Source organism: Astatotilapia calliptera, chromosome 12 (assembly GCF_900246225.1).
Source record: "Astatotilapia calliptera chromosome 12, fAstCal1.2, whole genome shotgun sequence".
In the NCBI taxonomy this organism is placed as follows: Eukaryota; Metazoa; Chordata; class Actinopteri; order Cichliformes; family Cichlidae; genus Astatotilapia; species Astatotilapia calliptera.
Genome location: NC_039313.1, coordinates 32016888 through 32034080, shown reverse-complemented (window position 1 = coordinate 32034080; position 17193 = coordinate 32016888). Strand labels below are relative to the sequence as shown.

Below are 17193 nucleotides of genomic sequence, written 5' to 3'. Positions count from 1 at the left end.
CTCAGGTTTAAGGATTGCTGTTGACAGTGCTCACACAGCTGCAGAGGAGAAGTCAGGGGATGCTTGCCGAGAGCTTAGAGCAAATCAGCAGAAAAATATGAAGCAGCAGCGACACAAACACAGGCGAGGCAGAGCTGGGTGATTCTGACAGCCACGACAGACACTTAAACTGCACTCAGTGCAGTGTGGATGTCACATTTGGATGCAGCAGTGCAGCTCGAGCATCTTTTTTCATTTCGTTTCACAGCAAAAGCAGATGCAGGTTCAGACTGCGAGGGAGAAAATGAACAGAGAGTCAATGCAGAGTACGTGTGAATGAGGGAAAGACATTCATTTTTAATTTCTCCATTAAGATGTTGTTATTTTCTGCAGTGCAGAGGATAAAGAGAGGGCGCACAATGCGGAGAACATTTTCTTTTTCCCTGACTCATAACAAACAAACCCTGAAGTCCCTCAGATAGAGATGCTTGAATTCAGGGGCGTTTAGTTCAAGCACTACTCAGCCATTGCTCACTCTCTTTTAAAAAGTGGTTGCTTGTTTGTGCGAAGCCTCTGTGAAGCAGTAAAATTGAGTCAGGGCGTTTATTTCAATAAGTGTTAGAAACAGACTTTGAGGGATCCTGAATGCCACACAGGTTCTCTAATAGCAGCACAAACGCCCACGTTCATGACAGCGAGACACAAACTGACGACCTATTGAGTGTTTTGGCTTCTTCCCAAGAAGAGACTTGCTGACTAAAAATAGAAACGCTGTCACGTTTCAGCCCGAGCGAGGCTTCAGGGGGCACGAGAGTGAAGAGGAAAACCTCCATTGCTGCACTTTGGACTTTGTTTCTACATATTTCATCTACTTCATCCTACATCTTGTACCCTTTTATCCTTGTCCTTGTGCAACTATTATTTAACCATCAGTTTGTTTTACTGTCTGCTTGACTTGTTCTATTACTTTATTGCTGCTCATTTCTTTATTGCAAGCAATGCAGCACTGAAGAAGTAGATTTTTCACATCCACGTGGGCCTGCAATAAGATATCAAGAAATTCATGAAAGATTAAACTAGAAGTGACATTAGCTCTTTTAGATATGGTTTAGATATGTTGATGCAGCAGTATCGTATTGCTTACTCCTCCATTGTTCAAGCGCTCATCATCATCATCATCAGGTCTCTTGCAGTGTATGTGTAGACTTGATGTGAGACGTGTTTCCACTGTAGGTGATCCTGATGAGGATTGCAAGATCCACACCAAGGATCTATAAGTCATCAGTGCTAACGTTGGCCCAGCGGGTGCATCGTGGTTGCTTCTGTTCATTGACTTCACGCTAATGACTTCATGCCTTCGTTTGCGCTGAGTACTTGAGAGCTGAATCCATCCAATCAGTCTCTGGAGATTTGTGGAATTTGGCATTTCAAACCGATTCCTCTTCCAATCTGACTCATTGTATCACTGTATGTAGCTGACTGACTGTCTTATAATGTAATGAGTCACTATATTGTGATACAGTCGCATCATCACTGTATCGTGATGAGTATCTGAGATTCTTGCTTCTGCTATTTAAAGTTACAAATGACCAAACCAGCTCATCACGGCTGTTTCTTGACTCCGAGGACCGCTGCCTGCACATTACAGACATATACTGATTTACAGGAAAGCCAGTTTAAAATGTCTGTTTATGTTTTTAGGTCAAACAAAACCCTTTCTTTGTACACAGTATGCGTCAACCTCCCTGTGTTGACCTCATCATCTCAGCTGTCTTATTAGTCAGACCAGCTGTCAGAGACCCTCTGACTTTTTATTTTGAAATTTGGCTTGAACGCCACATTCTTGTCTTTGCGCACGGCTCGCTTTAATCAGTGCTCCTCAGCTGCACACCAGGGGCCAGATGTATAAATGATGCATACACACAAAAATCATGCAAATGCCATTTATATAACGCATAAACCGGTATTTATAAAAGAATGATGAGCAGCGAGGATGCACCCTGCAGGTAAAATAAGACAAAACCTGATAGAAAAATAATGTCTTGTGGTATTGTTTTACAGCTTACACAGATATCTTTAAAAATTTCATCCCAAAAGGTTCATTTATGAGCTTAATTTTTGTATGATGAATGTCTCAGTCAAGTTCAGTCAATTTTATTTATGCGGCATTTAAAAAAAGAAATGAAACGTGAACTCAAAGTGCCTTTCAGTTGTTTCAGTAAAATCATAGCAAAAGTCTCTGAGCCGTTTTTCCATTTAGAGAGGGCGTCACATCCAGCTTGTAGCTGCTTTATTTACCACAGACTGTATTAAAGAAGATAAAAATAGCCTCTGTGATATTGCACATTTGAAAAGTCCCTTTGGCACTGCTATTTTGGTGTTTTGAAGCCAGATGTGACAAACTAGAGGTGGATCTGACTGAGAAAACAAGGAACACTTCACGCTAATGCAACAGCTACCTGTCAGTCATGTGGTACAGCACACCCTGCTTTATTCTCCATTTTGACTATAATGGGGTCCCTAATTTATAAATAAACATCGTGCTGTGTTAAATAAAACTTATTTAACTAAAACTAGTGACTGAGGACATAAACTTATTCATTAATCATAGTCTTAGTCATTAATCAGGGAAAGCCAAAGGGTCATTTTCCTATAGCCTTTATGCCACCAGGCTAATATCTGCATCCACAGGAAACGCCCCCTGTTGGCCACTCAAAAAAGTGCAGGTGTAAGACTAGTGTTTTTACGTAATGTTCCTTGTTGACGGCTGTGATTTGAAAACTGTGAAGCTTACACACATCTTGTTGGCGTCTTTGAGATGGTGTCAATTAGTTTGTTCAGTAAGTTCAGTAAATTTAAATATAATTAAGCCAGAAGTCAGTTATGTGAAAATACCTCCTGCTGCCAGTAATGGATTGGTCCTGCTGTGCGTTTTGTATTGTGAATGTAAAATTGCCAGTTGTCCAGCCAGTGACAGTTTAGTCAGGTGGGAGCATATCAAACACTGGACCAGTTCTTTACATTTTAGTCATTTTTTTCTTTAATTTGAGTCTCATCTGCTGAGCCTATTTCAGAATATGCTTCATAAATGTATTATTGAGCATGATTCTGATGTTATATTTTGATAATTATGATAAAATAACTGTGTTCTGCTGTTGAAGAGAGTCGTCAGTGTTGCAAATTGGTTAAATTGCATGTCTTCTTGGCCCTTTTTCTCACTAACACGACTAATGAGTGGTGATGTGCCCTCAAACCATGTTGTTTTGGGCTGTTTGTGTACATTTGTGATGAGAATTTAAATGAGGCTTATACATGTTGTCCTGCAGTTCTACAAATATTGACTTTTATGCAGCGGAGCCATGTGTATATGTAGCTTTATAACTCTGATGATTTAAAAATCTGCTTTACTGGTGAGAGCTTTATGCAGCTGCACCCCTGGGCCTTACACAGCTTCCAAAAACCCACACCTGGCCTCTAAATGAACTTTTAGTGACTGAACAGAATCAAGAGAGGATTTTATTTACAGCTATATCCAAACCTTTATAGTCTCAGAAGATACAGAGGCATACCGAGGAATGCACTCAGCAAGCAGTTTCTCACATATTTGCAGTGGTTTGTTTCCAGTCCTCGGGGAGCATCTGTACTTGCATTACCTCCATTTGAGGCTCAAGACTGCAGAGAAAGAATCTCAGCTGGCAGTCGAAAACTAGTTTCAGTGTCATTATGCTGCACGGATAACAGACTGCGTTACATGAATACAAACCTTTCAGTGTTCAATAAGACTTGAAACTCGTCACTGACATAAAAAAATCATCGGGATAGTGTTTACATATCAGAAGCAGTGGGATTATTTTCGTCTATAACTTCAGTTTTTATTTTTCTGTTTTTTTAACCAGAGGAATTGGCCCCTGCTGACCACTGTTTTTCCATCTTTTAACTCTTATTGCTAAACCAGCTCTTATATACACCTTATTTCAGTGGGCTTGAGTCCAAGTGACTGTGGAGAAACGTCGGTATCGTCATTTGTAACAGCTGATAAATGAAAAATCCATCCATCCATCATCCAGCTCATGGTTGTGTGAGGGTCGTGGAGTCTATCCCAGCTGTCACAGATAGCTATGTTGACTCCCCAAAGGACTTTTCTGAGTCTCTGTGAAATCTGCATGTAACATGCATCTTACGCATCACTCCAGTGCTCAGCTTAGCTGCCCAGCTTGTAGAACACACAGTCCACTTCCATGCCGAGTTGAACCCGAGAAGTGGGAGCGAGCTTTGCACAGTTTTTCTGGTAGTTGACCTTTTGTCTGCTCATATTTCCTGCATACATTACACATTGCCTGTACAGCAATGTAGCCAATTTGGGCAGGCATGTGGATGTTTGTATTTTGCTGACTGATGTCCATACTCAGTTGCTCGCATACAGCATTCTCCAGTCCGTCTCACCCCTGGGAGTTGGTGCTCACAGACCCAGGTCAGTCCCATTGCTTCACAGAGAGTCCAGAGTTATGTCACAGCTATGTCTGTCAACCTGGCCTACCTTCAGTAGAGCAGTTGCAGAAAGGGAGGACGCTCTCGGCAAAACAAGAAAAGGAAGAACCATTGGAGACTTTCAGCGACACAGTGGTAGCAGGGATGTTTGATCGTTTCCACAAGGCTCTGCTGGCCACTAGAAGGTTCCTCACTTTTATGTGTAAATAAAAATAAAAAGTAAAAAAAGGAGAAGAGAAACACCCTTCAGCCATTTTAGATGTGTTAACATTGCATAGTTTGTCCACCAGAGGGCACTCTGTAACGTCCTTCAGGTTTTAGATCTCACCTTGGGTCTACACACCTGAATCAAATGATTAGTTCATTACCAGGCCTCTGGAGAACTTCAAGACATGATGAGGAGGTAATTTAGCCATTCAAATCAGCTGTGATGGATCAAGGACACATGTAAAACCTGCAGGACACCGGCCCTCGAGGCCTGGGTTTGGACACCAATGCATTAAAGTTTTAGGGAAATCTGTTTCATGTGTCTGAAAGAAACAAAAAAAAGAATCAGTCTTAAAAACCCCTGTATTGGTCATGCTCTTATGTCTTTTTTCCATTGCTCACTGTGAAATCAGCTGCATCTGAGCCAAATCTGAGCGTTTGCTCTCCTAAGAAGTCATTTAGAGACTCTGAGACCATGTCTAGAGAGCTTTCTCTCACAGGACTTCTGCTGATTGGAGTCTGAGTGCTCCTTGATGTATTGATCTTCCGTTGATGTGCTCACTTTTATTGCTTTGAATCCAACTGCACAGTGTGAACACAAGAAGATAGAAAGAAGATAAACGTGTTCATAGTCATCTGAATGTCAAGATGAGAAGACCGGTTTTTATGACTGCCTTATACTGCATGATCGAGATGATGGAGGCACACTACAGCTTTAGCAAAACAGCGAGCTTTTCATTGCAGCGTTGGATGTCTGCAACACTAAAAATGCTTGAAAAGTCATTTGGTGTAGTAGTCAGTCGAACAACCTCTGATAAAACCACTGAATTTGTCATTTGAAAGCTGCTTAAATTGGAGGATACAACCTGAGGAAATCTGACTTTTATTACCAACGAGTTAATGTGGTCGATAACACTAATCTGTTTCATTTTACACGTCAGACCTTCTCGTGTTTTTAAACGTTCCTGCATTCCTAAACATTCCTTTTCCAGTTTGGCATGAAAATGAGACAGGACCTGGCTGAACAAAGTAGAAAATACATTTGATCAAAGCCTTGTTGGAGTATTTAAAGTGGAAATTATGAGGGTTAAGTTCTTGACTAATGAAATCCGTCCAGTTCATTAAGTGGAGATTTTAACTGGAGATTTTAGGGCCTCCGCCTGATCACATCCACCTTCTTGGCTGCGTTTCCTGCCTCTCATTTATCTGTGAGAGTGTTCTGTGAAGGTGGCGGCTATCAGACATAATTGAAGAGCGGGGAGTCGTGTGTTGCAGTCAAGCCTCGTTTTAAAGCTGTAATGCGTCCAAAATTTGATTTGCCTGGCGTTGCCGCTGGCGCATCACAAAACGGAGGTTAATGGTTTTCAAATGTCAGTCTGGGAGCGAGAGAGAAGAGAGAGGCATTTATTTCAGATGGCTAAAGCGTCTTCAGATTAGAGTTTAAACCTTGAAGACTAAATATTTCTTCCATACAAAAACCTGACAGGAATGTAAGACTGTATTTTTCCTCCGAGGATGTTCCTGAGTAATATCAGACCGAGTGATTTCACAGGCTGTAGCAAAACAACGTGAAGCACTTTGAAAACAATTCTTAAAAGCCTGAACTCCGTCCTTCAGGTTGCCACGGCTTTTTATTTCCACACTATTAACTGCTGCTGTTCTCAGATGTCTGCTCATCGCAGCGATTTTTCTCTCCTCTAAAATGCGGTCTGCTCCATTTTATTGTTTCATCATTCATTACACGTTCGTCTTTAGATAAAAGCCAGAACAGAAAAATGAGAATTTCCGTGGCTCCACAGAGGGCCTGGAAAAGGGTGAAAAAAGGTGAACGCTTCTTTCAGACACAGTTGATATGCTGTAAAATCACTTCAGCAGATCTTTCAACACACCTGTGTCACTGTTTGATATGTCAAATATCTGTATAAAAATCACTTTTGAGATCTTATTTCCTCTAAATGTGTGCATGTGAGTGTGTATATTTCAGAACAGCGTTGTAGCTGAACACCCTTGTAAATTAAAGCCTTCATTCCAGTCACATCTGGGCTTGATCTGGACTCGTTTTGGCAAGTACAACTTAGTTACAGCACTTGTTGTGTGGGCCAACAGTAATGAGGCGAGCATAACGTAGTAATATGGGTTGTGACAATCGTGGTGTGTCACAACAGACCGAACATCTGGCACGTGTAAAGTGTAACTGTGGCTGAGTCGAGGCAACAAGTCTCTCCCTGAGCCAGTGCAGTCAATCAAAGCCAAATGTGGTCCAAAGAAAACTGCAGATGTGAGACACTTTTGGGCCAAACAATTATTTTTATCTAGGATGCTGAGTGGGGGGGGTTTGTGTTCTGAACTCTATGCCAAACTCTGATATATAGGCTTGTCAGTGAATCCAATGCTGACTGCCGTCCCTTTCCTCTGCGGCTGACAGGTGTGCTGGTGGTGAATGTGACGTGGAGGAAGAGAACCTACGTGGGAACTCTGTTAGACTGCACCAAACACGACTGGGCTCCTCCAAGGTAACATTTACTATTTACTTTCTTTTCTTGCCTCTATCCAGCACTGTAGACAGGCTTTTGGGGTCCAGGCCCAGCCGAAAAGGTCACTGTGCTCCTTCAGCAAAATTCTGCTGATCTACGTTATGGGGTGACTGTTGCTCAGGAGGTAGAGCAGGCTGGAAGGTTGGTGGTTTAATGCCTGGCTGCTCCACTCTGCATGCCAAAGCGCTTCTGGGCAAGATACTGAACACCAAGTTGCTCTCTGGGGTGCGAATGTGTGTGAATGTTAGATAGAACGCACATAAGTGTGGAAAAAAAGTGCTTGGGTGAATTAGGCCTGTTGCATAAAGTGCATTGAGTGCTCAATTACAGTAGAAAAGCAGTTGCTGCAGCTCAAGTTATTCAGTTAACAGCTTAGTGTTTTTGCAGCGACAGCGCTAACCAGCATGACTGAGGAGGACGCTGACTTTGGAGCAGATGGTCCTAGGCAAGAGATTTTGAGATGCACCCCTCTCATTGCTTCGGAGCTAAGAAGAGATTCGTCAGCTTGTGAGGCTAGCTCTGAAGCATCATATCACTTAACAATTGCAAAACAAATGGAAACATGTTGAGAATATTCTGCACTCACAGACACTAACTGTGTCTGTGAGAAAATGTATCTACTGCTTTCTACACTTTGCAGTCTAAGAGAGATATTTTGCACTTTGTGTCTGTGGATACATTTCTGTATGAGCATACTGTGTGCGTTTGTTTGTGATATGCTTTCAAGTAGCTTATTTATCCATAACAACAGTAATGATAGTAGTCATGTGTATCTATTTGCTGTGTGTGGGAGTGTTTTAATGAAATAGCAAAGTGAGTTGATGTCCCCCTGTCAAAGTTCATATGCTCTGGTGCCGAGTCTTCCTCTAATATGTAAGACAAACTTTACTCACACTGAAACACACAAGACTAGTGGAGCTCAGACAAATCAAGTGGGAGGTTTGGTTGGAGCTGCTGACCGCTATAAATCATGTCAGGCCATTCTCCTTTCCAGGACTTATATCACATTAAATTTTATACTTCAGTTTGGTACTGGTCCCACGCCACAGTGCATTGTGTGGGTTGTTTGCAATGGCAATGAATTGATTTTTCCAGAGAAAAGTTTCAGTAGTCTAGGCCAAAAAAAGACAGACAGACAAAGAAAAAACTAATCAATGAAAAATGTGTTGGACCTTCTTTACTTTAAGTTTCTAAAAGATGGTTCCTTACTCAAGGATGGCATCTGTGGTGAAATAATTGTGTGGATGCTTTAAGCATCCACACTATTGAGTTCCTCTTGGGACTTCCGTACACTTTTTGGCACTTAACTACTTCCACAATTTTCAGCCGATTTTCACCGATTTTCACCGTTCAAATTTTAAAATATTCTGCTATTTCTGCTAATTCCTGCTATGTCTTTTGGTACTTTTTAAAATATTAAGCTTAATTTGTCCCATTGAAATGAATGGGAAACTTCTGTAATTCTGCTAAAATTTGCTTGTTTCTGAAACTTAACTACTTCCTCATATTTTCACGTAGAACAACCATTCAAACTTTAAAATGTTCTCAAATTATTGGGCTATTCAGGTATGATTCAGCTTTTTCAAATCTTTTACCGTTTTACCTTTATGCCTCTTAAAGTTTTCAGTTGCAAAATTGTGATTTTTCACAAAATACATGCGTTGTTATGGTTGCTATGCACTTGGCTTCCAGTGTGCCACTGAAGGTTTTGCAGTCTTCTCTTCATGTCCGAACAACTTCTTGCTACTTGCTCAATCTTCACTCAACTTCCACAAATTATACATCAAAACGTAGGTATTTTTGATGGGTTTCCGAAAATGTCACTATCATTGTTGTGGGATTTATAGAATTTTGGCAAATCTCCTCAGACCAACACAAAGTCGCAAAACTCTCCATAGAAAGTCAATGGAGAGCTTGTTCAAAATCACCGCTTGATTTCTGTAATGAGGCATATTCGAATCGTCATATCTCCTTAACGAAGCAAAGTTAAGACATAAGGCTTGTCCCAGTATATCTTCAGACACTCCTGACGCTCACAATTCAAGAATTATTTTCTCACCTATTACCGTTCTGAAATGAGTTAAGACTTGTTTGAGGGTAGGAACTTCGTCCTTCGCTCAGATTTCTTCAGATTTCAAACTCTGGAAATGAACCACTTTTTTCTCTCGTCATATCTTTTTAATGGATTTCCACAGAGACCTGAAAATTTCCATGATTGTTCACCAAAGCCTGCTGTCTCTTACGGTGAAAGAATGATATTGATACTCCAAATAGATTTAGAGTTAGAAAGCGTTGTTTGAGGGCAAGTCAAGGCAGTTTTTGCTTTGCTCTACTCAGTTATGGTGCATTAGAAGCCAATTATCTTTAATAATTCATATTTTAATGATAAATTGTCAACACTTTAAGATTCCCCCATCTCTTCTGAACAAAACGGTGTAAGAATGACCGTTCTAGCCCCTACGGTTAGGAAATTATGGTCATTTATTTGAGGGGAGTCGTCATTATGAGAAATAGACTGCAAAAATCCTGTGTCTCTCTGTGCTGCGTGCACCTGTTTTGGCGGGGAAAAGTGCACAGGCTCTCTGATTGGTGGATTCAAATTCAGCAGCTCCAAGGCTGCTTGACTGAGCTAGAAACTTACTTCTGTGTGTGTGTGTGTGTGTGTGTGTGTGTGTGTGTGTGTGTGTGTGTGTGTGTGTGTGTGTGTGTGTGTGAGAGAGAGAGAGAGAGAGAGGAAGCCTTTTTATGGGATGATCTCATTGTAAGATTCAAATTCAATATATTTAGACTGGTTGACTGAATTGGATCTTGTGTGTGTCTCTCTCTGTGCATGTGTGTTTCCATATGTGTCCATATTTGTGATTGTGTGGCTGTTATATTTTTTTTTGCCAATTTTTTTCATTTAACAAGTATATTTGAGGGACCCTTAGCATGTTCAGCATTTTTTCAGCTGTCCATTTTGCTTTTCCAATTTTTCTGTTTAAGTTATTACTATTGTGCTAAATCATACTATTTCTGCTATTTTATAAGATTTGTGCTAAATATAGTATTTCTGTCAAATTATAGTATTTGTATTGATTTAAAATTACAATATTCATAGTTCATCACAGTGTCTCTGGTAAATCACAGTATTTCTGCTCTGTTGTACTATTTTTCTAAATCATAGTGTTTCTGTAATGCTTAAGTATTTTTGGCTAAATATATTCTTTCTGTTATCTTATACTATTTCTCCTAAATTCTTGTATTTTTGAGAAGTTATCATGTTTCTGGTAAGTTACAATATTTCTGCTAAGTTCTGCTATGCTATTGTATTTCTGCCAAGTATTATGTTTCCTCTAAGATATTGCAGTTCTGCTAAGTTATTCCATTTTAGCAAAGTTCCTTTGCTTCTGCAAAGTTTTTACAATTTCTGCAACTTTTCAGCTTTTTCAGCTAGTTTTTGCATACAGCTTCAGCTTTAAAGCATCCACACTGCATTTTCGCAGGAAATGCAAATCTTTCTAGTTTTCATTAACATTTCAAAACTAGAAGTCAGGTCTTTAGGTGGAAGCTCATTTTGATCTGTCTTTCACTTCCATTTAGACAAAAAAGAAAGGTATTATTAAAGATTAAATAGAGAGCCTTGCCTGCTAATGTGGTGCTTAATACAGTCACCAGGAGGTTTTTGCAGCAGTTTTTTTTCTCTGCGCTGAAGGTTATAGCAGTCGTTTAGTATGAATTTCGGTTTTCAAAACATCAATTTGGTTTGCTAAGCTGGGTTGTGAGCTTCGCAGTGTGTTTCTCTTATAAGCTCTCAGACATTTACTGTTGAAATCAGGCCCCAAGCAATTCATATTCCCACTGTAAACACACTTAAGGGCATACTGCTGCCTGGTTTATTTCCCTGTTTGATCCACCGCGTTTTGTTTCATCATTTTATTGTTATTGGCTTTTATTTGCTGCTGATTGTTTATTTGATTAACTGGAAAGAGCACCTATTTCTTCAAAGTGCTTTAATGTTGCTAAAATGATAAAAAGGCTCAATTGGCTTTGGGGCTGTCAGCTGTTGTGATGAGCTTTAACAAAAATGCTCTCCACTCTACATCTCAACTGTTTCATAAACGATGAGTGGTTTTTGTAATTGTTGAGTGGAAAATGTGACAGTCCCTCCTCGCTCCGATGAAACCTCTCAATTATCAACCCTGTATGTAAACGATTGTTGTCATGGCAATTACTGCTTAATCTCAGAAAACGGGCACCAAATTCATTCGGGTTCTCATCAGTGTGGACGTCTGTCAATGGTGACCAAATCTGGGTTTTGTTATATAATTCAATGGAATAAAACCCTTCCTCTTCTATGATTGATTCATCCATTTTTGAGTGAAAACGCAGCTGAAAGATTTAACTAAAATTGGATGAAATATCAAAAATAAGTTTCAGATTATTAAAAAGTTGAGTGGTCGGAAAGCATCATCACTCAGTTGATTAAAAAACACGTTTTAAATAGAAGAGATATCCTTGAAATGTCAAAGGAAAATACATAAAATTTCAGTTGCATGTTCCGGCTGCTTCTGTGACATTCAGGGACACACTGATGGAGAAAAAAGCAATTACAAACATCACAGAAAATGTGAGATATCATCGTTTTAAAATCACAGAGGGAGACGAGAAAGTCTAGTCTCAACGTGCTCTGTAGTCCGTTCCATTAATAAGGTGATTAATACCCAAAACTCTTTTTCCAAGGTCAGAATTTATTCACTGGGTATTTAACACAAATCAGTCCTGTGATAACGTGTCATAATTAATGCATTAGAAGGCCAGCTCCGATGCAAGGTTCAGAGTCCGGCGTCTAAAGCCATGCTTTACACTGCGGATAAACATAAAGTGAGGCATTTTTCTCATCACAGCAGACAGGTTTTTGATATGAATAACAATATCCGAGTGTGGAAAAGCATCTCCAGTGTTAAGATGCTAGGCACCGAGGTAAACAGCATCAAAAGACTTCAAAGTAGAAGGGACGGCAAGTGAATACAAAATGTCTCCATATCAAATGCAGAGATAACTGTGGATTGTACAGGATTTTTTTATGTTATCAAAAGAGGAACAGGCTTTGTACAGAAAAAAGTCGATTTTTATGCCTGACGACTGGGTAAATTGGTTCAGATGAGCCTTGAATGGTAATATGTTATCTCATGGGGTCTCTGTCTGATTCTGGAGTTCAGTTTGGGTAATGATATGAACAAGCTGTTCTTGGTATAAAAAATGAAAACCTTTCAGGAACAAAAGCATGGACATGAAAAAGAGAATCTTGTTTTCAGCTCAGGATTTAAGGAAGATGTCATGACCTCAACAATAAATAATGGAATATATATTCTACAAACACAACAACACTAGGGCTGTCCTGAATAGCATTCAGTTCATAGTTTACAGCAACAGTCACCTCAAGTCAGTGTTGTAGGGTAAAGACCCTACAGTATTAGATGGAAAACACCAACAATCAGAGGACAACCCCTCTTCATCCTCATTAGTAAGCACAGTACGAGAGAGACAAAAGTAAGAAACCTTCTGTTGTGTCTCATTATTTTACATGTTATTGGAGCCAAAATCACAGCACAGCCGTCATCTTTAAGCAATTTCTTTTCTCACTTTCGAAGCATATTTCCTTGTGTGGAAGAGTAAAATCAAAGCAAACTGTTTGGAAGTACAATGTTGAAAGAGTTTCTTACTAACTTAACTAACCCAAATTGCACTTTCCACAGTTACTTTTTAAGTTGCTCATTCTCCTATTTCTGTTTTTCTATTATTCAGAACTTAAAGAGTTACCTTCTGGATAACCTTCCCTCTCTAACTCACACAAAGGCTGCTTTCGCAGAGCAGAATGAGTTTAATTATTTTTATGTATTTTGTGGCATCAGTGTGGGTTGTTTTTGGAAGTGCACAACTGTCCTCTCACATGTCTTATCTGTGATTTTTTTGTTGTACTTAACATGCCCAGGATTACTCCAGTCAAATGATTTGAACTTTGGGACAAGTCAACCAGAAGTCCTTTTATCAGTCTTTCACATGACTGTCAAAAATTTTGTCCCACTCTTTTTTACATCGTGGCTTCAGTTAATTGAGGTCTTAAAGTTCAGAGCATTGCAGACTTGTCACAGTCTGGACTTTGAGTTGACCAATATAACACCTTGATTAACAGAGACCTGTAGAAGTAGCTCTTGTCTTTTGGCAGTATTACATTGTCTGATCTTGTCATGTTTCGGCTGTGTGCAGGCAAGAGAAGGACCCAAACGCAAAACTCACCACGCAGGAATAAAACTCAAAAAGCTGCTTTATTGCAGAATGGCACAAAAATATAACAAAACTAAACTGGGGCATGGATAAACTGACACACAGGCCACGAGGGAGACTACGACACTAACAAAGAGAAACACAGGGCTCAAATACACAGAGGGATAACGAGGGAACAAGACACAGAAGGAGAGCACAGCTGGGAGTAATCAGGCTGGACGAGACAAGGGAAGCAAAACTAGAAACACTGACATGAGACACGGACCTCCAAAGTAAAACAGGAAACACACTGACTGAACTCTAGACATGTAAACTTAACAGCAACTGGGGAGACAGAACATACAGTAGGAACCTGAAACATGGTACAAAAACGTCACAGTAGACACAACATGGAACACAGGGAAGCCATATTACAAAGCCAAAGAACTAAACCTATGATAACCATAACTGAGACCTAGGGAAACAAGAAACAGTACAACAAAGGACTCAAAACAAACCATAAAATAAAAACACAAGATCTCTTCAAAATAAAATAGGAAACATAATGAGACGCAGACATGACAACCAGAACTTGACAACGTAAGACACAGACATGAAACACATGAAGAGCAGGGGAGACTTAACATGGGTTGGAAACACAAGGGGGAACTAATAAGCAAATGAACATAGGAGACCTAATGAGCTTAAACATACTATAAACATCAAAATGAACTAAAACTCAAAACACTGGGTCATAAGACCCAGGATCGTGACAGATCTTAGGGTGAATTTGCTGGAACATCCTTCTTTGGGACTTTCCCAGGAATGTTTTTCCATTTGTGAACAATCTTTCTTATGGTAGAATGATGGGCCTCAAATTGTTTGGGAATGGCCTTTTAACCGTTTCCAGATTTATGGGCAATAACTGTTCGTTCTCAAAGCTCTAAGATCAGCTGTAGAAGTCTTTTCTCGATTGAATTGTGTTATTACCCACCTCAAAACTGTCAGAAACTCTGCTTTTGTAGAGTTAGTCACACTTAAAGATGATCAGTTAATCAAGGGCTTTTGATTAATTGATTAGTATGACTGTTATTTGATCAAAGGGAATTTACTTAGTTCATTGTTTTTTTCCTCCTCTGTCTAGGTTTTGTGAATCACCCTCCAGTGACCCTGAGTTACCAGGTGGTCGTGGCCGGGGAAAGCGTATGCGAATTGCCATGGCCGATCGACCCTGTGTAGAGCCGACCCCTGCTGCCAAAGTCCGTGGTCTGTCTCAGCACAGGAGCCGCGGAGGTGGTGTGGCCGGAACAGCTGCACCTATCCACAGCAAAGGAAGAAGAGGCAGTCTTAACCTCATCAACAGCAACTGCCGAGCACCTCCTTCTTTCTTCACTGTGGAGGAAGTGAAACCAGCCTCTCTCTCATCTGGGAAGCGAAAGAACAAGCCACCATCTGACTTGGATCTCAGCCTGGTGTCCTCAGATGACGTTAAAAATAGCAATGGGAAGAGGATTCGTGCAAAATCCCGAAGCGCCCCGTCCACACCACAGGGTAAATCTGACCCATCGTTTATGGATCCAGGAGGAGGCTGTGCTTCATCACCACCACCACCCATCCTCATTGACTGCCCCCACCCAAACTGCACTAAGCGCTATAAGCACATCAATGGCCTGCGCTACCACCAGACGCATGCACACCTGGAGGTTGAGGAGCAGCGGAAGCCTGAACTGGAACCCATGAAGGATGGGGAGAGCGAAGAACGGCTATCAGACTGCGAGGACAGCATCAGCAACATGACATATGACCTCTCAGAGACAAACAACAGCACTAATACCAACAGCTCCTCAAAGAAAAATGCTCCTCTGTATAAGGTGACCACAGTGGGGTCACCTAAAAACAGACGACTTCTTCTCAGTACCGACCACAGCCCCACAGCCAACTCCAAAACCAGAAGAACCTCACTGCTAAAAGATGGTCTAATTGATGACCTTAGCAATCTGCCAATCATATCTAACATGACTGTGGTTCTGGAGAACTGCATGGTCCCAGACAGGAACTCCTCAGTCGAGATGCCCAAACTGGAAGCTGAAGGTTTGATCGAGAAAAAGGGAAATGCCTGTGATAAGGGCAAGAAGGCCAACGGGAAGGTAGAGAAGCTGTCCAAGTCAAGGACCAACCGGCCAATTGCTCCAGCCCCTGCTCCCCCTAAACTTATCGCCATACCCAACACAACATATCCATCCAGCACAGCAGATGCTGTTAACTCACAGCAGCCATCTCCTATGGCAGCTGTAGGCCTCACTAGTAAAAATCTTCCTTTGAAACCCATCAAGCCAAAGTTAAGCATTGTTGTAGAGCCAAGCCTGGTCAAAGCTACGCTGGTCACCTGCAAGGAGACCAGGAAAAAAGAAAAGCGGAGACTTAAAGACAAACATAACAAAGATGCAGTGAGAACACCTAATGGAGACAGCAGTGGAATAAAAATGGATGATGGTGTTGGGTCTAAAATTGGGGTGAAAGAGAATTCTGGAAGCCTTCTAAAGGAACACCTCAGCAAGCAGGATGTAATGAATGGACTCAGTGAGAGCCAAGAGAGCAGGATGGCCAGTATTCGTGCTGAGGCCGACAAGGTCTACACCTTTACTGACAATGCCCCCAGTCCCTCTATTGGTAGCTCATCACGCCTTGATGCAAGTGGTAGTTGCCTGGGTACAGCAGACAGCAGCAGCAAGAATAACAGTCCCGCCTACTCTGACATCTCAGATGCTGCAGATGATGGGGGATCTTCCGAATGTCGGTCAGATGGAATCAGATCCAAGTCTGGCTCCTCAACTTCTTCCGAGGTGAGCTCCAACAGCAACCATAGTAACTCTGGTAAAACTCCACCCACAGCATGCACCCCGTCATCAAAAGACCCTCAGTCCCCGTACTACCATAGTTATGAGCCCTACTACCTGTCAGGATACATGCAGTCAGATAGGCAGAACAGCAGCAACATGACTTTCCACAAAAGCTCAGCCCACGACTGCAAGGGGAAAGACAGAAAAGAAGAAATGAAAGAGGAGGATAAAAACTCCTCCCACGAGTTCTCTGATTCCAAGAAAGGTGACGGACCACCTCAGTCTCAGCTACAGCTGGCTATGAGTCAGACCCAGACAGCTTTGGCCCAGTCCCTATATTATGGCCAGTATTCAAGGGGACTGTACATGGACCAAAAACTGTTATTATCTTCCAAATGCTGTGACCAGACATCCAGTGCCAAGCAGAGGGCACAGACTGTGAGAGACAGTGAGGAAGTTAAACATATGGTTGGGTGTTCAGCTGGTGGACCCATGCTAGGTAAAGGTCCAGACGGTGCTAAAGGTTGCTGTCCCAAACCTGTCCTGTCCTATGTAGAGATGAGTGAGAGGGGAGAAAGGGGACAGAGCCTGGGCATAAAGTCAGTGCACAGTGGCATGGTGGACCAGCACCAGGTCTCAATGAAAGACTGTGATGACATCAAGTCACCCTCCTCTTCCTCTTCTTCATCACTCCACAACCCAAACAGTCAGACAGATCTGGACTCAAATGTTTCCTTTTCCAGTGTAAGTTTCTCCCTGTGTCTATAACCTGCCGCCGCCGCTGATGGTGTTGTTGGTGTGCTTTAATGACTGCTGTTGAGTGTCACAAAGAGATTAATCACACAGTGTGTACAGCTAAACCAATAGGTGCTAATAAAAAAAGACCATGTGGCTTCTGT

The 17193-nt window shown here is 41.3% G+C and overlaps 1 protein-coding gene across 2 annotated transcripts in view; it reads left to right on the top strand.

Annotated features, from left to right (window-relative positions):
- Window positions 1-17193, top strand: part of znf608 (zinc finger protein 608) — a 65870-nt gene that overhangs the window by 36845 nt on the left and 11832 nt on the right. Inside the window, exons 3-4 of one of the 2 annotated variants that reach the window (XM_026186078.1) lie at window positions 7100-7187; window positions 14599-16297. In XM_026186078.1, the coding sequence (XP_026041863.1) occupies window positions 7100-7187; window positions 14599-16297 (1787 nt within the window). Of the gene's footprint in view, window positions 1-7099; window positions 7188-14598; window positions 17039-17193 lie in introns of both variants that reach the window. The other variant, XM_026186077.1, reaches the window with a different exon arrangement.